Below are 25,782 nucleotides of genomic sequence, written 5' to 3'. Positions count from 1 at the left end.
TCAGCACAGTGAAACTTTATCTCTTTATCTCTTCCAAACACGTCTTTTATTATTTTTGCTTTGTGTAAAAATATCCTCTGTCCACCAGGAGGCGACCTCAGATCAGACTCCCATCGCGCCATTTCGTTGCGGTAAAAGCCGCCAGATGGCAGTTTAGGATTGCTTCTCTCAGGAAAGGCGCGGTTCTGCTTCAGGTCTAATTTACAATATAAAAACATAAACTATTTGGTCAATTAATCGCGCCAATTATTACTGACGCGTGTCCCGGAGGACCCCTTTTAGCGGTTGAGGTGAGTTTGTACTAGTTTTGCAACAACTGAATCTGAATCTTTCCGTGGGGTGCGCGCTCACTGCGTAAATCGAGCTTGCATTAAAGATGGAGGACATGCAAGAGGGAGTGTGTGTGCGTGCGTGCGCGCGTGTGTGTGTGTATATGTGTGTGCGTGTAGGGGGATGGGATGAATTCTCGAAGGACAGTGTGTGCGTGTGTGTGCATGCCGCCTGTCCTTGGTGACACTGTCTTCCCTTTCACTCATGGCTATATTATCTTAATAAGCTGAAGCGCGTGTGATTTGGTGTGTTATTATTGCAGGAACGAGTGTGACATTATGTCTTCCTGCCGCCATGAACGTCAGTCAGGCGCGCGAGACTCTCTACTGCTGTTGTTCTCTGATGCGCTCGTGCAGGTCGCTGCTAGTTTGAATGCAATGTCTGATTTGTGTACTTGCTTCTAAGTTTGTCCAGTTTCATACACTTCCCGGAGATGTCACGAAAAATATGCTTTATATGCGGACTTTAAGAGATGGAGATTTGTGTTGGTTAAGTAATTTGGGCCAGTAAAGATAAACAACACAACTTTTGACCGAGACGTACATAACTAGTTCGTTGAGTAATGTAAAACATCTGAGAGGAAGAGTTGTGTGTAGTCCTACTTGCGTATGCTAAATCATTCACAGTTCAGTTATTGTTCTTTCTTATTCACTTTTTGTCTTAAAATATTGATGTCCAGATTTAGCTTGTAGTTAGTTCATGAAGGCTTTTTTCATAAGCAGAGGCGTTTAGAAACTACTTCCATAGTCAGGCTAGTTGGTCACACTTCACAATAAGGTTTCATTTGTTAACAGTTAATGTATTACCTAACGTGAACTAACCACGAACAATACATTTGTTACTGTTTTTGTTCATCTTTTGATAACGTTAGTTAATAAAAATACAGCTGTTCATTGTTTGTTCATGTTACTTCAGTGCATTGATTTTTAATAATATAGGCTATTAGTAAATGTTGAAACGAACATTAACAAAGATTAATAAATTCCGTAGAAGTTCGGTTCATTATTAGTTAACTAATGAAACCTTATTGTAAAGTGTTACTGGCTAGTTTGAGGACTATAGCTGGTATTTGATTATTTATCTGAGCAATAAAATTGTTCCAAGGCACAATATTTTATTTATATTTATCCTGACAAAAAAAATGGAGAGAGAAAGAGAAGCAATGGTTATGTTTAATTCTTGAACAACATAACCTTAACCATAACCATAACATGTTCTGACCACTTTGGAAACTTAATGAGTCATTCATCTAGCTCCGTTCCATGCTTGTAAAATATAAATGTAACTTTTCAAAACAGCACAGATGGTCATTTCCTCTATTTAGACTGAATGAACACTGATTGACATCATGTGTTTACCCATCAATCGGTTTTCTATTTATATTCCCATGAACTACTTGTGTGAACACAGGTTGTTTTTGATTGTTCTGCTTTTTAAGGTGAGATGTTGGCAGGTGTCTGTATATTCTCTCCGTGCCACTGAGTAAGCACTGAATAAGCATTATCCAAATGTTGTTTGTGCAGTTTCTGAGTCTTGATTCAGCACTGAACCTTGATAGTTAGTGCAACACTTTCTTGCTTTTTGAGGAAATGTGGTCGCATCAAATACTATTAAGAGAAAAAGATAACATTGTTTGCATCATTTGAGTGCGGTAGAGGGATTTTGGTTAACGTGTGTGCTGTGCACATATAATGAATGTACTTCTAAATCCAACAATATCCATATAAATGCAATACATATTGCATAATATATATACACAGTAAATATGAATTGCATTTATATGGATATTATTGTATTTAGAAGTACATTATGCGCACAGCATAGCCTATTGCACAAGATGTCTTGTGAAGTTGGTTAACATGCAGTATATTCCACACACAAAATATAAAATGCTTCTATATTTGTTCCCATTGTCAAGGAAAAATCAGGGACTTTTTAATTTATGTTTTCCATCTTAACAAATCATGAGATTTAATAAAATCTGAAAGGTTTAATCTGCTATCAATTACCCGTGGGCAATATTTGCTGGTTTGTGACCGAATGAATTTGTTCCTGGTTCCCCAATCTGTCTGAATGATGCATTTGTGAATTAATATGATTTTGAATGAGTCCTCATGCAGATTTTTTCCAAGAGCTTTATTTTTTTTGTTGGTAATATATTGGTCAAAGTGTAAGAAATCTATCATTAGTCATCATTAGCCTTATTTGCTTTGTGCTTATGTTTCTATTTACTTGTATTAATATTTGGCAGGTGTGAGGAATAGTACATTAGAATTTCTGCAAGATAAAGTTTCAGAGTTCGCCAGAAAGCTACAAGCCTTTTGATCTGAGACTGTTGTGGTGAGGGTTTCATGCGATTGAAGTATGAAAATACCCACATTGGAATAAAAGGCTTTGCACACTTTAGTGTTCGATATGTAATTCGTCTACATACCTCACACTAGTGTAAAGCCGTTGCGCTACAGGTGTGTACCTTCTAATTGTTGTGCTAAATGCAGAATGTTTTAGTATCTAAAAGTCCAATCAACCTCAGAGAGTTAGCTTCTTATTTGTAAAGATATTCTTGGATTTAGATGTACATTAGTCTTAGCAGTGTTTCTGTTTGCACTGTTGCCAGGAACCTGATGGCTTTTTAAATACATCAAATTAAGGCTGTGGTTTGTAATTCTATCTATACATCTTGGCATAGACAAGGAAGACTTTGTGTTAAGTGTAAAGTGCTTGATTTCCCAATAGACTTAAGATTTATCCCTGGAGGACTTATTGTAGACTTCAGAACAAAATCTAAATCCCAGCTTCAAGTACATCATATAGCTAACTTCAATATGAGATTTCTTTAAAGATTGAGTTTCTTTCAAACCCATTTCTTGGCAGGCTTCAGCTCAAATGTGCTGATTTCATTATCTCTCACCTTTATAGTCTGAACTATGTGGCAGATATCCCATATTAAGGACCACCGCAATTGGTGTCCTTGGCTTTGTCCCTCTGGAGAACCACATGCAGAGAGAAAAGCTCTCCTTAGTAGAATATACAAGCATAGCTATCACCTTTCTGCTTTGGTCATTCATCTATTTGCATTATTTAGTGTTTGTCTGTATATAGGTGTGTGTTATGCTAAGATAGCACTTATTGTTTCTATATGGTTATCATACCAGTGAATATTTTAATGATTGTCATCAGCTTTGTTTTCAGAAGTGAACCATCTTGGATTAAATGATAGTCAATGTTATACTAGTGTGACTTCACCTTTCTTTTGTAGTATCATGCCCTCTCCTGAGTGCTGGTGTTTTGAGCAATTTAGATGCGTGACATGTATTCCAGGAGGCCGTTGTTGCCATGGAAACACCCTCACTGTCGGTCATATGCTCTTATCTTGGAATTTTATTGGCTGTGTTATGAAGATCAATGAATGTTGCTTTAAGAGATGAGAACAATCGCATCACCTGTGGGATGAATGAATAGTTTAAATCAGAAGTGGATGAAGATTCACCATGTGAATGGGCTTTTAATGTTTGTACATTTATCCTTATCTGAAGGATTTCTCATGTATGAGGTTGAAAGGGTCTTTTCTTTAATACTCCTTTATATGCATATTAAATATCCATCTGTTTAAATAGTAAAGTTGCTTGCACTATAAACCTGTATGGAATAATTTATCTCGTAAAGAAAACATTGGTTTGACTATATTTGTTTTAGTATAATAAGGAGTTTGCAATGCACTTTAGAATTGAAACTCATTAAAAAAGGATAGTTCGCCAGAAACATTCTGTAATCATTAATTCACTCTTATGTCCATTAATTCACTCTTATGTCCAAACCTCTATGTCTTTCTTTCTTCTGTAGAACACAAAAGAAAGGATTGAGAAAGTCATGCTGGTTTGGAACAACATGAGGGTGAAAAATGAAAAAAAATCTTTTTGGAGCTAAACCTTTTAACCCTGAAACTGAGAAAAATGGCTTACAATTTTCATGATTGGTTGGATATCATATTCATAATCCGTTTTCTCTGAATCTGAGCTTTGTCAAGCCAAAGCTATCACAGAAAGATCAGTCTAAAATGCCGGATTTCATCCGCAACTACATCTTGTTCAGTTTATTTACCTATAACATAATTATTACTCTGCATTTATATACACCTAGTCTATCTCTCATTTTTTGTATTTAGTAGCAATATGTAGCACTGTAATTTGTATAGTTTAATTATTTTCTTACACTTTCTAATTGGCTATTAGTACTTTTTCCACATTTTCTTTGCTGGTTTGGGGTTTAAGAAATTGTAGAATGGTTGTAAATATACTAGAAACTAAAAGTACTGTGCTCATATTGGTATCCAAAATATGTAATAAATAAACATTCAAGGTGCAGGAAATGTTTAAAACTTGAGTAACAGCTGTTCAAATTCTGTGGGCACTGATTCTACGTAGACCTGGTTATTTTAAGATATTTCAGTGTTAAAACGGTGTAAAAATGAGCAGTTTTAGAAGCATGAGTGTTAGAGGTGAAACAAATGATGTTACATGTATCTAGCTAAAGGCAGAATTCCACATTGACAAGCCACATGTAGTTACATCATTTAGAAAGTAAGTGTGTGTAATGCCAGTCGTTGCGGCCCACTCGCTTGAAAAGACCTTATTACGCTGATGTCTTAAGACAGATTTTGATCTATAAAACATTGAGTTTTCTTTCAAACCTGAGATGGAACGAGCGTGTGCCGAGACAAAGCGAGAGCGAATGCTGCTTTTCTCACAGACTCTCGGGGCAATTGTCAAGCTATTTTGAGTGTTTCACAGATCATTAGAGACTGCTGTCTGTCCAGCACAAATGTTTATGAGATGAACAGATGATAGGATATATAAATCCAATCTCATTTACTCTAGATAAACAATCTTCACTTCTAAACCAGTGCACGTATAAGCTAAGATATCTTTGTGTATAGATATATAGGCTACACAAAGATGTGATCTTTAAAGGCTGAGCTATTTTTTTTTTTTTTTTTTTTTTGACAGCAGAATAAATAATTGCTGCTGAAAGAGGGAAATGTGCACATAAGGTTTTCTATTAGAAATGTGCCCTGTTTTGTGAACAAGTTTCTGAGATTGTGGTTAGGAAATGTTTGCAATCATGAATTTTGCACACACTTTAATGCAAAGCTACTGTACATTTTAGCACTGAGAATCAAACCAACCTTTATGTTGTTTGCGCTATTATGTAGTTGAGCTACAGAAACTAATTATAACCCTCTAATTAACATGTTTTAATTTTAAAACTAATGTAAAGTGTAACTATTTTGTTACATTTTTGTAATTTGTTACTGTAACAGACCTTTGCGTCCAACCCTGTTCTGAGGAGAATTTGACTTGCACCCAATCAGCAATATCTTTTATTTTTGTGTGAATTAATTAGTCATGGAAAGTAAATCTGCTTATTGCACCTTGTTATTGGTAATTGTGTACTGTAAGATAGTTATGCTTGTGGTTTTCTGTGGAGTGACTTCAAATGGAAATGGTCTTTTCTGGTAATGTGATTGTTGTAATCTTAGAGAGGTTAAGATATGTACGTTTTAGCAGTAAGAGATGAACTTGAAAGTCATTATGTAACAAGCATAAAAAGGCACTCTTCATCTAACATAACCATCATTGCTAGACATCAGACGCAGATATCAGAGGTTTGTGCAGATGCAAACAGCATTCAGAATGGGCAGTTTGGTCTGATGTAAACTAAACTGAAGCATACTGAGATTCAGAGTGTATTTTCCACATTTAACCCCATTACTGTTTCAACTAAGAGCCCAGAGCGATTTGAAAGAAATCTGTTGTGAACAAACATGAAAATAGCCGGTTCCCATCATCGGATGCAGAGAAAAGAATATAATTGGTCTGATTTAAAAGCATTTCACACGGCCAGTGCCAAGAATAGCCTCATTTCACTGTCATGATACAGTGTGAAGCATTTAATAGTGTGTCCCCAGACTCTAATGAATCTGTGCTTACTCTACCAGCTCGATGAGAAGCTGCAGGCCCATTAGCACATTCACTGAGCCATTGAGTTGCTTTCAGGGGTTGTTCTGTGCTATGTCATTATTTGCCACATCTACACTTCTTTTTCCAATTTGACCTCACTGTGAGAACCATTTACTCTTGTCTTGACCCCTCGGTGATCTCTTCCTTTTGTTTTGAACAGTAATGCAATGCATGTTTCATTCAGGTAAATGTTCAAATCATTTCTCCTATCGTAAAAGTAATTCTTTCCATCAGAAGTTAATAGTATGTTTGACAAACACTTGCAATGATTCACATTCACAGGAGATGAAGTAGCCTAATAATGATTTATTTTTAACATGCAGTGTGTCGCTTCATGGGTGTAGTCATTTTAAAGTCACATGATAAGCTGAACACCTATTTAAACCCCTGCTGTTGGACACTTTCGCTGGTGGAATAAATTAAAACATTTCTGACTGGATAGAGAATTTATATCTGTAACTGAAACTTTTGCATGATCCGCATCAGTGCCATTGTGACTGCCACTGGTTGTGAAAATTAACGTCAGAGTGAGACATTATATGGGTTGGAGACTATAATGATAATAAAACTCAATGGGATTTAAACGGTTTTGAATGTTTCTGTCTTTATTTATTCAGTAGACAGGAACTGTACTTGCTACCTGGGGGTGTTTCCAAGATGGCTGCAAGTGACTGACTTACCTTAAAAGGCCGTTTGGTTGTGTGAGTTTAGGGTGGGGCTTCCTGTTTGATAATTATTTGGCATTGGCATGTTTAGAAAAACCTTTGTGGAAATCAGTCATTTTTCTGCAATTCTTTTTAGTTCTTCTAATCTCATGCTACAAAAATTCCACACTGTGACTGCCCCTTTAAATACCACAAGATTAGTTGCAGATTGGCTGCTCATAGTGGAAGTAGTGAGTAATTTCACATAAATGATCTTGTACTACCATGAGCCATTGAAGGTGTACTGCTGAATGATCCTCCATTGTATATTCTGACATTGACATTCATATTCTAGAATTCCCAAAAGGATTCAGCTCCCTTCACTGTCAACAGCCTCCACTGCTGAGGTGTAAATTACATTTTCTTCCTTGTGCTGTACCTTAGGTACATATTATAGTTAACACTTACTGATCAGAGAGAAACCGCTTGTATGCACTTCTGCTCTACTAGACATATTTGTGCCTGAATAATGTTATTTTAATCAGCATTTGTTTGTCTTATGTGTCTGCTCCCCGACTCTGGTGTGATTAGGTAACGGTCAGCTGTTAAACTATTTTTCTGGCGCAGACGCCCAGAGTTTAGGCCTGGACCATATTTGCTGAGATATCCAAATCTGTATGGGGGAGGGGAGCGTTACAGATGCAAAGTAAGGGGTTTTATTTTCTCCTTATGTCCACTTAGAACACCATCCGACGGCTGTTCTGTCTTGAAAAGCCTGTATCTTGTGATGAAGGGAATTCCAGCGTGCATTCCTGTTGAACGTCATCCATATGTCTGTTTCACGGTTGCATACAGTGATTCAAGCAGTTTGAATCCTCAGTATTCACAGAAACATCTATTACTACGGTGTGGAAAGTCTCCTCTGGGGGTGGGGAGCCATCTTGTGTTGGTTAAGATCAAATCATTTGTGAAGATGCATCCAAGTGCACTGTCTAAATCAGTCAGGGATGGAAATATTTGCTTTTCATATTATCTAATAACGCAGATAAAGTCTGATCTAATTTAGATCTGTGTACGTCCAATTTCCACTTGATATAAATTTGTTCAGCCTTCCCGTCTGCCTCAGTTTCTGCCGTTTCCACAGCAACAGGGAAAAGTCATGCTTGGGATGCCCCCTAATGGCAGTGTTTATTTTGTCTAATGTAATGTAATGTTATATTTTTGCCTCAGGTGTAAGAGATTAAGACAAATGTCATTTTGCTGTAATAAGTGGTTATTATGATGGCGTTTTGAGTTGTTGCATATATTTGTGATCCTGATCCTGGAGTTTAATTTTATTGAAAAATCATGGGTGGTGCTGTCCCTAGTGGCTGTATTGTGTTATTAATTTAATTTAAATGGTTTCAAATGGCATTTTAGCTTCATTTTTATATTTTATATGGAGATTTTTTTAAAACATATTTTAAAATAATAAAAAATATTTATATGTATTTTTATGTTTACTTTTATTAGTGTTTGTCTAATTATTTACTGAGGCATAATCTATTAAATGACTAAATAAAATAGCCAGTAAGCCAAGCTGCTTAGTGCTTATGTCATATTGTGCACACTTTACAGCTCAATCAGTTTTATGCTGCACAAAATTATGCTTCTTATCATCCTGATATGATTCTGTTTGCTCTTAATTCTCAGGTTATGTGTTTTGAAGCCCTCTAGGCCTGAACTAAAGAATTGCAAACACATTCACGGCATCACTGGGTGATTCCTCTCTAGATTCCCCTAGTTTTGTCAGAAGACGCAACATGATCAACTCAGAATTTCCTGTGTTACAGTAAGTCAAACACTTTAAATGGATGGGAATTGGGAACTAATACATTTGCATACAAGTGTTAATAAACATCTACAATACTCTGTGCAGGGACTCGTCAAATGATGGGCAAGGCGACACCGTGAGTCTGAGCATGAGCGTAAGTGAGCTGGATGACCCCGTAGAGGGAAAAGGCAAGAAAAAGAGAGGGAGGCCTGGAAAACAAGGAGTAAGACCACCACTGCAGAGCAGACCAACTGATCGCATTCATTTGAACCCTAAATGCATTCTGTCAACCACTCTTTCTGATCTGTCTGTTTTTTCCAGGTGGCCAATAAGAAGGCACGGAGATCTCCTGTTGATAAAGGAGGGAGGAGGCCGAACGGTGTGGCCCATCAGAATGGAGAGGGGACAGACCCCAGCACTCTGTTTGAGGTGGTCAAACAAGGCAAAAGTGCCATGCAGGTAAAACACAACTTGTCGAGTGTCTTTCTGTCGGTTTCTGTATATTTGAGGTGTAATTATACTAAATGACTGTTTCTTTTTGCAATTTCAGTCTGTCATTGATGACTGGATTGAATCTTACAAGCAAGACAGAGACCTTGCACTCCTAGATCTAATCAACTTCTTCATTCAGTGTTCTGGCTGTAAAGGTAATTTTTGTATTTCATATCTCAATACAGTTCCAAATGAATACCACCACCCCCCCTCATATTTTACAAATTTAATTTATTCCTGTTATGGCAAGTCTGAATTTTCAGCATCATTACTCCAGTCATCAGTGTCACATGATCCTTCAGAAGTCATTCTAATATGCTGATTTGGTGCTCGTGAAACATTTATTATTATTATCGATGTTGACTGTCAACTGTTGTGCATGCTTAATATTTTTTGTGGAAACCTTGATACTTTTCAGGATTTTTTTTCCGTTTACACTTTATTTTAAGGTGACATAGTTACGTTGTACTTACTCAAATAAGTACTGAGTAATATTAATTAACTATATATGTACTTTAGAGTTATATTAGGATTTGGTTTTGGTTTAGTTACTTGTAATTGTGCATAATTTACTGTTATTACTACAGTAAGTACATGTAGTAACGTGTAACTACGTCACCTTAAAATAAAGTGTTACCTTTTTTTCAGTCACTTTTGATTAAATTAATGCATCCTTGCTGAATAAAAATCATAAATGACCCCAAACTTCTGAACGATTGTGTATATATCCTTTGTTTGATATTTCACAAATATCAAACTGTACCGATGTGATGTATTCATGTGAATCACAGGCACTGTAAGGATCGAGATGTTCAGGAACATGCAGAATGCTGAAATTATCAGGAAGATGACAGAGGAGTTTGATGAGGTTTGATGTTACTTTTGACTCTTTTTCTGTTTTTTTATTTTTTTATTTCAAATTTTTTTTGTTAATACATTTCTCTGATTGTCAAATCCAGGACAGCGGCGACTACCCTCTCACAATGGCAGGACCGCAGTGGAAGAAATTCCGATATAACTTTTGCGAGTTCATCATGGTTCTGATCCGTCAGTGCCAGTACAGCATCATCTATGATGAATACATGATGGACACGGTCATTTCTCTGCTCACTGGACTCTCAGACTCACAGGTCCGAGCCTTCAGACACACCAGCACGCTGGCAGGTCAGTCCATCAACTTTGACCTTAGAGTTATTCCGCATACCGCGCAGTTGAGTTAAGTTTTGTCACGTTTCTTGTTTCCACTGCAGCAATGAAACTGATGACGGCACTGGTAAATGTTGCTCTGAACCTGAGCATCAATCAGGATAACACACAGAGACAGTATGAGGCTGAACGGAATAAGGTTGCTGGGAAAAGAGCCAACGAGAAGCTGGAACTGCTGCTGGAGAAGAGAAAAGAGGTGCGATTGTTTTCCTTTTCTTCAAAATTTTGTTCTACTATCTCATGAATTTGTTTTTCAATGTGTTTTCTTGTTTTTCAATGTGTTTTCTTGTTCATCTTGTAGCTCCAAGAAAATCAAGATGAGATTGAGAACATGATGAACTCAATCTTCAAGGGTATTTTTGTTCACCGTTACAGGTTAGTAGCTGGTAGAAACCCATTTGTGATGGTTTGTTAGTCAAATCATAGTCTGAATGATATCGGAATCAAAGTGAATCAAATACTATTGTGACTGGAAATTCATTTGACAACATGTTTGTTTCATGTTGTGTTATCTTGCTTTCTTTCAGGGATGCCATTGCAGAGATTAGAGCTATTTGCATAGAGGAGATTGGAGTTTGGATGAAGTTATACAGTGATGCTTTTCTCAATGACAGTTACTTAAAGTATGTGGGCTGGACGCTACATGACAGAGTAAGTGTTAATCATTTCCTGTGTGTGTGTGTTTTACTTATTCCCATCTCTCATAATTACCACATGCATCAAAATATATTGGTGTTATTCTAGATTTAAATAATTGTGTAAAATGTAATCCTTTACAGCAAGGTGAAGTTCGACTCAAATGTCTAAAGGCCCTTCAGACCCTCTACACCAACAGAGAGCTTTTCCCCAAGCTAGAGCTCTTCACCAATCGATTTAAGGTAACACATGTGTGAATACTATATTAAAATATTCAAAATGTGCCTGATTGCTGTGGACATCAGTTTGGAAACATTATGATGTCATTTCCTTTCTCTCAGGACCGTATTGTATCTATGACGCTGGATAAAGAGTATGATGTGGCAGTAGAGGCAATACGACTTGTCACTTTGATTCTACAGTAAGTATTTTCTACATAATCTCTATTTTTCAAGTTTCTTTGACTCTAGGGCTTTGTTAAATATATTATATTAGAATTTATTTAGAGACAATATAAGACTTAACAATTAACATTTTTTATTTATTTATTTTAATAATATGACAGCATTAATAAACATTTTAAACAATAGAACGCTACATTGTGGTATTGGGTACTGAAAATTTTGCCAAATGAAGGTATTTGCATAAGGAAAATATAATACTTTATATTGTAGAAGTAGTAAGAAAAGTTCTTAACATAATCTTTTCTGTGTTTCTTATAAGATCTCTCTTCTCTCTTTCTTCCATCTCTCATGTCTTAATCTACATCCTTTAAATCTCTCTCATTCATCTTGTTTTGTCCTGTAGCGGTAGTGAGGATGCTCTGTCTAACGAAGACTGTGAGAACGTCTACCATCTAGTGTATTCGGCTCATCGGCCTGTTGCTGTGGCAGCTGGAGAGTTCCTCCACAGAAAGTGAGATGAATGAACATGTCTGTTTCAAACATGATCACAGCATGCCAAACTTCCCAAATGTTTTAATCATTTGTTTGTTGTCTGGCTGCAGGTTGTTCAGCAGGCATGACCCTCAGGCTGAGGAGGCTTTGGCAAAGAGACGAGGTCGAAACAGCCCCAATGGGAACCTTATAAGAATGCTGGTGCTTTTCTTCCTTGAGAGCGAAGTGAGTTTTCTATGCAGAGCTCAGCCTGTATTCACTTCTATATATTAATTTATTTGCTCATCCCTTCACTTAGAAATTAATTTCCTTAAGGCCAATTCACACTGAACCCACAGATGGCAAGAGACACTTCGTCGGGTTTTGTCGGAGCAGTGTGTTACCCCTTTTGGCCTTGTTTTTGCCTATTTAACATGTTAAATCAGTGATTGTCGGGTCGTGGAACGTCTGAGAAGCGGCGTACTGTAATCTGGTGGTTGTCTGAGTTGGTCATTGTGTGGTCGGTGCAGTGTGAATTGGCCTTTAGTTAAAAAGGGTTGTGTGCCACTCAACAGGATGCAAAATTTAAATTTAATTAGAAATTTAAGAAAGTAGAAACTGAAATCAACATATTGGGTATATCTAAACATTATATTATAAATTCATGTTTGATATGCCTATTTTAATAAATGTAATACATTTTAGAAAGTAGCCTTTTATGGACCACAGTGAAAGAACATTTGATTTCACAATTCTAATTCACAACCAATTTGTTTGTCAATATTTATTATTTATTTGATACATTTTTCAACTTATATTTATGTTTATGTTCATTTTTTAAGGTATGATAACAATGTAATGGACTTTTTTTTTTTTTTACTCTTTGCCCCAAAAAAATTTGATAGCCATGTTAATTGATTTGACAGTGATAGTTCATCCAAAAATTAAAATTGTCATCATCTTCTCACCGTCATGTTGTTCCAGACCTGTATGAATTTCTTTCTTCTGCTGAACACATAAGAAGATATTTTGAAGAATGTCACTTGATGGGCCCCATAGTATTATTATTATTTTTTCCCATATCCAAACATTTCCAGTTTGGTTACCCATATTCTTCATAATATCTTCTTTTGTGTTCAGCAGAAGAAAGAAATTCTTACAGGTTTAGAACAACTTGAGGGTGAGTAAATGATGACAGAATTTTTCATTTGTGAAAAATTATCCCTTAAATCAAGAACATATTTGTAATCAGTTCAGAATCTTGCTTATATATCCTGCATTATTCACAATTTTCCATAATTAGACATAATAATGAATTGTTTTGCCACAAAATCTTTGTATGACTGTGAATTTCTTTGATAGCAGTTCTAAAAATCCTGTCATTCCTTTTTAATTCAAATTCAGCTTTCTGTCAGATGTGGCCAATTCAATTAAAAGGAAGCCATTTCTTAGTTTCTGACGTTTGCCCGAAACTGGTTATTGATTTATCTAACCGTCCTCCTGTCTTCTTTCGTGGCAGCTTCACGAGCATGCGGCATACCTGGTGGACAGTCTGTGGGACAGCTCGCAGGATCTGCTGAAAGACTGGGACTGCATGGTAGAGCTCCTACTCGAGGACCCTGTACCGGGGGAAGAGGGTACAGCAACTCGCATTCATTTTAGTTTTTTTAGTTTTTTGGATGAAACAAGCCTGTATCTCTGTGTTGCCCATCATTTCTTACTGATTGTGGGTTTTGTTGTAGTGTTGGGAGACCGGCATGAGAGCGCACTGATCGAGCTCATGGTCTGCACCATCAGGCAGGCAGCCGAAGCTCATCCGCCTGTGGGCAGAGGAACAGGAAAGAGGGTAAGTTATCTTGGAATCAGTCTTTACAGTTGACACATTATAGATTCTGAGTTTAAAGACTTTCTGTTGGTCTTCTGTGCTCACTTCAGGTGCTCACTGCCAAGGAGAAGAAGACGCAGATTGACGATAAGAATCGACTCACTGAACACTTGATTGTTGCTCTTCCCATGCTACTTTCAAAGGTAAAGCTCCAGTGATGTCAGAGTCCAAGAGGCCTGAGAATGGCCTCACAACATAGTTTCAAAACAACAACTCTACATGCAAATCACAAACAAATTGCACTAATTATAATTAACAAAGCTGTCTACTCTTCTGCCTTTTGGTTGGATGTGATTGCACACATTCAGTTGGTGGCTTCCCTCTTTTTATTTTTGTTGTGTTGCAAAGCACTCCACTCACTTTTTTTTCCATTGCGATAAAACTATAAGACTCTAATGCTTCTTGTGCTCATCAATGCTACATTTATTTGATCAAAAATACAGTACATTAATAAATAAAAATAGCTGTTTTCTGTTTTAATATATTTTTATTATAAAGTGTAATTTATTCCTTTATACCTGTGATGGATTTTCTGAATTTTCAGCATCATTACTCTAGTCTTCAGTGTCACATGATACTTCAGAAATCATTCTAATATGCTGATTTGGTGCTCAAGAAACATTTCTTATAATTATCAATGTTGAAAATAGTTTTTTCTGCTCAATACTTTTGTGGAAACCGTAATGCACTACCTTATTTTTAAAAGAAATTAATACTTTTATTCACTAAGGATAGATTAAATTGATCAAAAGGGACAGTAAAGACACATAGTGTTACATATCATGTTTTAAAAGATTTCCATTTCAAATAAAAGCTCTTCTTTTGAGCTTTCTATTCATTAAAATATCCTGAAAAAAATATTATGATTTCCACAAAAATTTAATCTGCAACAAAACAGTTTTTAACATTGTTAATAATTGTAAAAATAAAAAAAATAAAAAAATACTTGTATATCAAAGCTAGCTTGCTGATGGCATAAAGATGCTGAATCTAATTACTTTGAATGTTGCTTCACATTTGTTCTTCAGTACCAGACTGATTCTGAAAAGGTGGCGAACCTCCTTCAGATCCCTCAGTTCTTTGACCTTGAGGTCTACAGTTCAGGACGAATGGAAAAGGTCTGTTGGAGTTCTAATCTAGACAGATGCATTGTGTTCCGGTTTACACTAGTGTTTTGTTGTTTTCTCATTTGCCCCGGTCTCTTCCTATCTGTGTTCAGCATCTGGATGCCCTGCTGAAGCAGATCCGGGTGGTGGTGGAGAAGCACACAGAGATGGATGTTCTGGAGGCGTGTAGCAAGACTTACAGCATCTTGTGCAGTGAAGAATACACCATCATGAACCGCGTAGACATCGCTCGCAGCCAACTCATCGACGAGCTCACGGACAGATTCGCTCACTCGGTGGAAGACCTGCTGCAGGAGGTGAAAGAGCAGCTTCGTTTCAGTGCTTTTCCTCATGTATGAACATTAGTGAATGGCTTCTAAGCATTTGAAACTGAACTCTGTTTTTGCTTTCTTTTTTTTTTAGGCCGATGAAGCTGATGACGATGACATTTATAATGTTCTTTCAACGCTAAAGAAGCTCACGGCTTTCCATAAGTAAGAGACCGATTCGTGCTTATTTTTTCTTTGTTTTGGAAAGTTTGTACACAGCATTCAGGTTTGTTTTGTATGCTTTCCAGTGCACATGACCTTACAAAGTGGGACCTTTTCAAAAACTGCTATCGATTGTTGAAGATGGGGATCGAACAGGGCTCCATGCCAGAGCAGGTAAACAAACACGTTAAACCGTGAAAATTGATGGGAATCAATGGATCAGAAGTTCACAATTCAGATTTTTTACGTGATATCATTGAATAAATGTACATATTATGGCAAGCCGTTTTAACATTTAATCATTTAAACCGACTAGTCTCTATTTTCATGCTACTAGTACTTATTTTTTAGATACTAGTTTCTATTCCATTAAGTACTAGTACTTATTCATTAGCTACTAGTGCTTATTCTTTAGGTACTAGTGCCTATTCTTTAGATAATAGTGCTTATTCTTTAGGTACTAGTACTTATTCAATAGATACTAGTACTTATTCATTAGATACTAGTACCTATTAAATAGATACTAGTACTTATTCATTAGATACTAGTACTTATTCATTAGATACTAGTACTTATTCATTAGATACTAGTTCTTATTCATTAGATACTAGTACTTATTCATTAGATACTAGTACTTATTCATTAGTTACTAGTACTTATTATTAGATACTAGTACTTATTCATTAGATACTAGTACCTATTAAATAGATACTAGTACTTATTCATTAGATACTAGTACTTATTCATTAGATACTAGTTCTTATTCATTAGATACTAGTACTTATTCATTAGATACTAGTTCTTATTTATTAGATACTAGTACTTATTCATTAGTTACTAGTACTTATTATTAGATACTAGTACTTATTCATTAGATACTAGTACCTATTAAATAGATACTAGTACTTATTCATTAGATACTAGTACTTATTCCAATAGTGACTAGTAACTATTCCAATAGTGACTAGTAACTATTCTTTTGTTACTAGTAACAAAAACAATTTTTTGCCATTGACTTCTATGGGGATCTGTCATTCAGATATCAACTATTCAGTTCTGACTAGTATGTATTCCAGTTGTGACTAGTACATATATATTAGATACTAGTAGTTATTTATTAGGTACTAGTACTTATTTTTTAGACACTAGTAACTATTACTAGATACTAGTATGTATTCAATAAACACTAGTACTTATTCATTAGATACTAGTACCTATTAATTAGATACTAGTACCGGTACTTATAAATTAGCTACTAGTACTTATTCAATAGATACTAGTACCTATTTATTAGATACTAGTGTTTATTCCGAATGTTACTAGTAAGATTTTTTATTTTACTAGTCACAACTGTTTTTTTACTCGTCTTATGTTATGATTAGTCAGAACGGCCACTGGATAGTTCAATTAAAAATCGTACTAGTAAAATAAAAAATTTTTACTAGTAACATTTGGAATAAATACTAGTATCTAATAAATAGTTTCTAGTATCTATTGAATAAGTACTAGTATCTAATTAATAGGTACTAGTATCTAATTAATAGGTACTAGTATCTAATGAATAAGTACTAGTATCTAATGAATAAGTACTAGTATCTATTGAATAAGTACTAGTATCAAATGAATAAGTACTAGTATCTATTTAATAGGTACTAGTATCTATTTAAGAGGTACTAGTATCTAATGACTTAGTACTAGTATTTATTGAATACATATACTAGTATCTAGTAATAGGTACTAGTATCTAAAAAATAAGTACTAGTACCTAATAAATAACTACTAGTATCTAATATATATGTACTAGTCACAATTGGAATACATACTAGTCAGAACTGAATAGTTGATATCTGAATGACAGATCCCCATAGAAGTCAATGGCAAAAAATTTGTATTTGTTACTAGTAACAAAAGAATAGTTACTAGTCACTATTGGAATAAGTACTAGTATCTAATGAATAAGTACTAGTATCTATTTAATAGGTACTAGTATTTAATAATAAGTACTAGTAACTAATGAATAAGAACTAGTATCTAATAAATAAGAACTAGTATCTAATGAATAAGTACTAGTATCTAATGAATAAGTACTAGTATCTATTTAATAGGTACTAGTATCTATTTAATAGGTACTAGTATCTATTTAATAGGTACTAGTATCTAATGAATAAGTACTAGTATCTAATGAATAAGTACTAGTATCTATTGAGTAAGTACTAGTACCTAAAGAATAAGCACTAGTATCTAAAGAATAGGCACTAGTACCTAAAGAATAAGCACTAGTAGCTAATGAATAAGTACTAGTATCTATTGAATAAGTACTAGTACCTAAAGAATAAGCACTAGTATCTAAAGAATAGGCACTAGTACCTAAAGAATAAGCACTAGTAGCTAATGAATAAGTACTAGTACTTAATGGAATAGATACTAGTATCTAAAAAATAAGTACTAGTAGCATGAAAATAGAGACTAGTCGGTTTAAATGATTAAATGTTAAAACGGCTTGCCATATACATATAAAACAGTGACTAAATTAGAGAGACTAATGTTCAAAAGTGTAGGGTCCGGAAGTTGAATAAGTGTTTGCTTGACAAACTGTATTAACTTAAAAAATTTCACAAATATGGATAACAAAGAAACATGCCATTACATCATAATGTCTGATCTTGTAAAATATTTATTATGAAATAGCCCTTTGTAACCCAGTGCATTAAATGATGAATCTATATTCCCTTGTCTTGTCTCGGTCAGATCGCTGTCCAGGCTCTGAAGTGCTCTCATTACTCCGTCCTGTGGCAGCTGGTGAAAATTACTGAAGGATTTCCATCAAAGGTGCAATAGAACCCCAAAATGTCTGATTTACTTATGTTCTCTGGGAATTATGTGACATAAAAGTTCAAATTGTGTTTCCTGTTGCAGGATGATCTTGTGGCATTAAGGAGAGTGGTGAAGTCTTTTCTAGCGGTTTGCCAACAGTGCCTGTCTAATGTGAACACTCCAGTCAAAGAGCAGGTGAGTCATTTTTAGTGACTTTAACAAAATACAATTCTATTGAATTTTTGCTGGGGTTCTTTAATTACATTCCTTAAATGAACTGTCTTAGTCAGTACATTTATAAATGTTTCAACATGCACTATGAGTCATGTTGTCTGGTTTCTCTCCATAGGCCTTCATGTTGCTATGTGACCTGCTGATGATCTTCAGTCACCAATTGGTCAACGGCGGTCGAGACGCTCTGCAGCCATTGGTCTTTAATCCAGACAGCTCTCTGCAAAATGAACTGCTCAATTTTGTCCTGGATCACGTGTTTATCGACCAGGATGATGAAAATCAGAGCATGGGTGTGTGTCTGTCCCAATACACTTGGACATTATCAGATCTATCCTAAGACTAAAACAGTGAAATAATGAGAAATTGAAGAATTTATTTATAGAGCACAGTATGGTGACACTTCTGAAAGGTGATTTCAGATCAAAATCATGATACTGAAAAAACAAAGCATTATATACACTACTGTTCAAATGTTTGGGGTCAGTACGTTTTTATTGGGGGGACAAAAAAAAAAACTTTTATTCAGCAAAGATCCATTAAATTGATTGATCATTTATAATGATACAAAAGATTTCGATTTCAAATAAATGCTGTTTCAAATAAATTTAGCTTTGTCATCACAGGAATAAATTACATTTTAAAATATATTCAAAATCTTTTGAATAGTATTGTACATGCCATACACTAAAGTGCAATTCATCAAGACTTCTTAAACCGACCTGAACTAATAATTTCAACTTCATGCTGGGCCGTTTCTTTCAGAGGGTGATGAAGAGGATGAAGCCAATAAGATCGAGGCTCTTCATAAGAGGAGGAATCTGTTGGCCGCCTTCTGCAAACTTATCATCTTCGACATAGTGGACATGCCTGCTGCTGCTGACATCTTCAAACAATACATGAAGGTACGAAAAACTGACCCATTTAAACCACAAAGATCTGTATGGTTGAGAAGCGATTCAAATGACTGCTGTTCATTTTTCAGTATTACAATGACTATGGAGACATCATCAAAGAAACCTTGAGTAAGGCCAGACAGATGGACAAGATCCAGTGCGCAAAGACCCTGATCCTCAGCTTGCAGCAGGTATGGGAGATCATTGTCACAGTTGGTTATGAATGTTGAATCTCTTTCTTTCCTTACATTTTCAATTTGGACACTTTTCCTGTTTGCAGCTCTTCAATGAGCTGATCCTGGACCAAGGACCCAACCTGGACCGAACGTCCTCCCATGTCAGCGGCATTAAGGAACTAGCCCGTCGCTTTGCACTCACGTTTGGGCTGGACCAGATCAAAACCAGAGAGGCCGTGGCCACACTGCACAAGTAAGAAAGTCTTCAGATCAGCTTTACACCATTTGTATATAAAGAATGAGAAGCAATGAGCAGGAACAGAACCAGCAAGACTATGTGTTTCTTTAATGACCTTCAGTTGCATTTGGCTCTAGAGGTTTAATGCGAATATTTGCAAGAACTAATGTCTTGTAACAACCTTAGGGATGGGATTGAATTCGCCTTCAAGGTCCCGAATCCAAAAGGACCAGAGTACCCACCACCGAACCTGGCCTTCCTGGAGGTTCTCTGTGAGTTCTCCTCCAAACTCCTACGACAAGACAAAAAGACTGTGTAAGTACAGAAAACACTTTGAATATCAATGTAACACTTCGAAAACACTTTGAATGTAGGTAAAGGGATAGTCCAACAAAAAATGACTATTGTCATCATTTACTCACCCTTATGTCATTTATTCTAAATTATGGAAAATAGCAATAAGAAGATATTTTGAAAAATGTTGATAACCAAATGGTTCTGATGCCCATTGACTTCCATTGTGTTTTTGTCCATACAATGGTAGCCAATGAGAATCCAAACTCTTTAGTTACCAACATTCTTCTAAATATCTTTTCATTGCTATTTTCAATCATTTAGAATCATGATAAAATCACCAAAACTGTGTCATGCGCTGAGCTGCCAACTCTCACGCATTCACCGTGAGACACACGCAATTGACACTTTTCACACGCTCTCACGCCACACATCCATTTTCTCACGCACAGAAAAATCGCGAAGCAAAGAGGACACGGAGACCGACAGACTAGACAGAGCAGGTTACTTATGATATAAAAAAATCTCAGCTCTCAGATTCTGTCACTTTTATTACGAAATTCAAACAATAATACCGTTTTGGCGTTTGTAAATGTGACGCGACAGATCCCTAGCGGCACGTGACCTGATCATCTCTAGCTAATAGTAAATAAACACGAATGAACACTGTTGAAAGATACAGTACAACTTGCCGAAATGTATATTCGTCATACATAATATCAACCAATCAATCAAACAAAGGGGTCAATAAAACAGCTGGAGAACAATTATGTCACATAACATTTACCTCAGGAAAGCCATTTAATGACCATAATATAGGCTAGCACGTTAGTTGGCTAGAAAAAAAAGAGCAATAGAGAGTATTTTGCTAAATGTGTACTAATATTACATATTTATTATATTTTTACTTTATAATAATGATATTTTATATCATTAAATAAAGTTGTTATTATAATTTTTTTTAAAAACACATTATATTTATTTGAGCTATTTTTATCCTTAAATACTGCCAGCGGATAGGGCTCTCTGTATGTTTACAGCATTAGGTGAGTTGTTTTTTTCTTGAGAAAAATTAATGCTTATCTTGTGTAGCCTACCTAATATTTATCCAAATGAGTCAATATTAAATCAAATCACAATAATTGAATTGAAATAATAAAAAAGTGTAGCTTACCAGAAATTGTACCATGTAAACATTGTAACATGTTGTCACTAAACCTAATCAAATTCAGTTTAGTAACTAAAATATTTTGACAATCACAATACACTTATTGTGATGCAATAAAAAAATGTAAGCATACATTCCCGGCATAAATCTCACTCCAAGCAAAACTCAAAAGTTGGCAGCTATGCATGCGTGTCCAGACTTTTAGTATTATATCTGTTACAATGTGTTTAATTCTGATAAATGTGTTCATGCCACAGTCATTCCTACCTGGAGAAGTTTATGACGGAGTATATGATGGAGAGAAGAGAGGACGTCTGGCTGCCTCTCATCGCGTACAGGAACTCCCTGCTGACAGGAGGAGATGATGACCGATTGTCCGTCACCACCGGCACCAGTTCAACCAGCAAAGCCAGCACGGTCCGCAGCAAAAGGGGCCGACCGGCACAGCACAAAAAGCGCCCGGACGGTAGGATAAAACCTTTAACATTTCATACAAGACAATTAAAAAAAGCACCGAAGCTCTCAAATTTAAATTAAAACAAATCGTATATAAAATATTCTATTATTCCCTTTGCATCGTCTAAGATGAATCTGATTGGTCATTAATGTCTTTTTTGTTTCATTTGACAGAGGAGAGTGTTGAGGGGTCGTGGGTGATTCGTAATGACACTCTCCAGACACCAGGGGGCCTCCATACCCCACAGCTCACATCAACTGTCCTGAGAGAAAACCCCAGACAGGCAGCAGATCACATCCCAGACCAAGACTCATCGGAACCAGGCTCAGAACCAGACTACATGCACAAGTATGGAATTACAGCCTAATTAAAACAGGCAGTTGTTCAGAGCTTTTTTTAATTTTTTCTTCTTTTTTTTACGTTGAAAGATGCCTAAAGATCATCTCCGTGTTTTATGTAGTTACATTATGGAGAAACATTTTGCAGAACGCACTGTTATGTTATTTGAGCTCCCGCTGAAGCAATTCTCACATTGCTCTTACATCATTTTGTTCCCTCACTTCCAGCCCTCAGATGCAGATGTCATGGTTGGATCAGCAGAAGATGGAGGAGGTGAACAGAAAAGAGAGAGGAGGCATGAACTACATGAAATCACGCACTGGTGGAGTGAGACAGCAGGTGTACGTACTCGCACTGACATTTCAGAAAGCTTTTGTGACCTTTCTGAGGAAAGATATGTGTGTGTATGTATGTGTACACATTTATAATAATAATCATTGGATTAAAGTGGATTAAAGTTTAAATGCCTAACTGTAAAATTAGTTTAAGAAATAAAAAATGCCTGATCACAAAAATAAAGTTGAGAGATTGTATTTCTCAGTTCCTTGAACTTGAGTCATTTTATTCAGGCGAGGCCTCATGGAAGATGATGCTGAGCCCATCTTCGAGGACGTGATGATGTCCTCACGCGGTCAGCTAGAGGACATGAACGAGGAATTCGAGGATACCATGGTGATAGATCTGGTAAGAATTTACAGATGTGTGCTGAGCTCCACTCTGAGTTCTTAAGTGTATTTGTAATGTTTCTGGTGACGGCCAAAACTACGCTTCATATTACAACATCTGGTTATCTGTTAGATTAGATCTTTGGGGTCATTTTTGCTCTCTTGTTCGTCCTACATTTTAGCCGGCGTCGAGAAACCGCAGAGAAAGAGCTGAACTCAGACCGGACTTTTTTGACTCTACGGCCATAATGGAAGATGATTCTGTAAGTGTACCTCAGATATTGATATGTAAATTAGATGTAGGTGTAACAATGTAACTTGTTTTGTATGATAACTAAATTAGGCATGTCAGAGTGGCATTTTAAACGGGTTTTAACTTTTTTTTTTTATTCAGCTTAGTGCTATTGAGAAGAAAGTACTAATTGATTTATTTTGTTGACTTCTTTCTCTAACAGGGGTTCGGAATGCAGATGTTTTGAGAAAGATTTCAGCCTCTATGGGTGATCACAACCAGCAACCAACAAGAATCACATCTAAAGCGTTTATATTGTTTTTTTAATAGCAGTTTCACACAACTGTACGCAAGCATGTGAGCTTCCTCTCTTAGTTTTGTGGTTGGCCATAATCCCATTGTGAGCCTTTCCTGTCAGTCAGCATTTCCTCAGTTCATAAGGACCAAGCGAGCCTGTAAAAGCTGTTATCTGCTGGCCTTACAATGGTGTTACGATTTCAGCAACATCTCAGCTGTATCAGTTCCTATTTTTCATATCATCCATTGATTTCTTAGAGCAAATGTGGTTTAATCAGACGTTGTTCGGACAGATGTTTTGTTACTCCACTGCTTTCTAGCTATTTTAAGACTATCGCCCGTTCATGTTCTGGTTTTGTTCAGGGTGAAATTTAGACAGGAACATGTTAAGGTCGTGATCATTTTCTTTTCAAGTCTGTCCAGAAGTATTAGGCCTTAAAAATGTATTATTGCTTGAATTTGGTGTTAGATTACTTGATTTACCAGATTAATAATAGAAAAGCCCACGTTTCTTTTAAAATTACAAAGGTTCAAATATATGAGGATATTTGAGGAGGAAGTACACCGAAGTATTCATTACTTCAGACACTGGTAATGTGTTTTATACAAACCTTTTGTTGAAGAACTTGTTTCTTCCATGTTTACCTCCTCTGTTTAGAGTCTGCTCAGTGATTTACCTTTTTTACTGTGCGTTTGTGGAAACATTGTAGCTTTCACACAATACTGTATTGCTGTGAACATTTATTGATCGTTTATTGGGCTTTTAGGTCCATCTGAATATCCACAGAGCAGGTTTTGATAAGACCTGTGTGGTATTGATGAGTGATGTCAGAACCCTTGTTTAGACCGGTGCTTTTAGATACAGACTCCGATCAAACAGTGGTATTGTCATTTATTTTAACCTTTTCACTGTTAAAACTTTGCTTTTTTTAAAAAAACAAACATGTTTAAATAAAAGTATTTAAAAGTAGTCAAGTACTTTCAAAAGAATTTTGTGAAACCTACCGAATTCTTTTCTAATACACATTCATTGTTTGTACATACAAGATTTGTTTTGAATTTTACTACATAAAAATAACATTCTCTTCAAGCTCCTCAAAATATGAAGAGAAGTTTTGAGACACAGGAAGGGAAAAGTAAGGATTGTGTCAACAAACATTGGGTAACTGGGTTCCAGCCAACATAATTAAACTGAGGCAGTTTCAAGATGGAGATATTACCAGTGCAACACAGCACTACATTTTATTTAACTCTTTCCCTGCCAGCGTTTAAAAAAAGAAGTTGCCAGCCAGTACCAAATTCTTTTTTTAATCATTTTCACAAAGGTTTCATGGCCCCCAGAATATTTTGTTGTATGAATATCTGAACATGCAATATATAAAAAGAAAAAAACAGCCCCTCTGCTTTTTTAACAAAACAAAACAAAAAGTTTAAAATGTTTTTTTTTTTTCTGGCTTCATGCATTTTTTTAATTTTATTAAATTTTTTATTAAAACTTGAAAGTGGTTGAGCTTCGTAAAAAAGACAAATTTTGAGCAAAAAGCTGAGAAAATCGCGCTTCTGTCCAAGACTACGTCTGGATCAGATTCAGAACGATGGTCAAAATCTCCACAGTCCTATAGCTCGTCCTGGGTCGACATTTCATTTGGTAACGTTTGGCAGTTTTGATTTATATGCTCCTTTATGTTGATGAACACGTTATTTTACAAATGCATGCTTACATATGCTATCGCTTGTTTCTGCTTATTTTTCGCCTGTGTGTTGATCAGGAGATTCAGTACTCTTTCAGAAGTTGCGTAATTGCGCCCCCTACCATATAACAGTGAAATTCGTCAATGGCGGTGAAGCGTTGTCTCATAAATGACAGAAATTGCGCCGATGCTGGGGAAAGAGTTAATAAAGATGCACTATGTAATTTTTTTATTACAAAAGTTATATAATGAGTGAGTACATCATGAATCCATCTTCCAAACAGTGTTTTTGTCTTATGACTCATACGGTACGTCTATAATAAGTGTTTATATTCAGACTATTTTAGACCAAGCCGGACACCAACCACTGCAGAGTATGCATGCAGTTTTGTTTAACCACTAAAGCGCCAAACGTTATAGTGGGGGGGACCAAGGTTTTTTTTTTTTTTTTTTTTTTTTTGCGTGGGGGGTATTGGTCTTATTGGTTTATTTAAAGGAATTCAATAATTAAAGAGTATTCAACAAATAAGAATGGTGAAAGTTCCAGGTCTATTATGAATTAAACTATTTGCAAATAATATATTTTTAAAATATGCACCCATTCACTCTTATTCTGTAAAAATTCTAAACGTTTCTTGTCTCGTCAAATTCAGTTAAATAATGGCATATTTTACATTTAAAACGGTGATATTTCATAATGTTGTAGTTTGCATCACTGGAAATTACTTTCGTCGCTGAACGTTTGTATCGTAAAACAGTGGTCAAATATTAAATGTTTAGCTACTT

General features: G+C 35.9%; 1 protein-coding gene across 1 annotated transcript; it reads left to right on the top strand.

Moving 5' to 3' along the window:
* Positions 1–115: 115 nt before the first annotated feature.
* On the top strand, positions 116–24,585 carry stag1b (STAG1 cohesin complex component b). The gene is made up of 34 exons (XM_082183839.1): positions 116–290; positions 8,687–8,825; positions 8,913–9,030; positions 9,129–9,266; positions 9,358–9,454; positions 10,091–10,167; positions 10,259–10,463; positions 10,550–10,701; positions 10,807–10,880; positions 11,033–11,156; positions 11,285–11,383; positions 11,483–11,562; positions 11,949–12,056; positions 12,148–12,262; positions 13,536–13,653; positions 13,759–13,862; positions 13,952–14,044; positions 14,930–15,019; positions 15,121–15,324; positions 15,431–15,501; positions 15,585–15,672; positions 18,247–18,327; positions 18,415–18,507; positions 18,662–18,836; positions 19,309–19,448; positions 19,529–19,630; positions 19,720–19,868; positions 20,040–20,168; positions 21,573–21,781; positions 21,946–22,120; positions 22,339–22,452; positions 22,681–22,795; positions 22,959–23,039; positions 23,232–24,585. Exons 2-34 carry the CDS (start codon positions 8,797–8,799, stop codon positions 23,253–23,255), a joined length of 3,771 nt encoding a protein of 1,256 aa, XP_082039965.1. The 5' UTR covers positions 116–290; positions 8,687–8,796; the 3' UTR covers positions 23,256–24,585.
* The last annotated feature ends 1,197 nt before the right edge of the window (positions 24,586–25,782 follow it).

Source organism: Leuciscus leuciscus (assembly GCF_965113295.1).
Source record: "Leuciscus leuciscus genome assembly, chromosome: 11".
Taxonomy (NCBI): Eukaryota; Metazoa; Chordata; class Actinopteri; order Cypriniformes; family Leuciscidae; genus Leuciscus; species Leuciscus leuciscus.
This window is presented reverse-complemented; position numbering and strand designations above follow the sequence as displayed.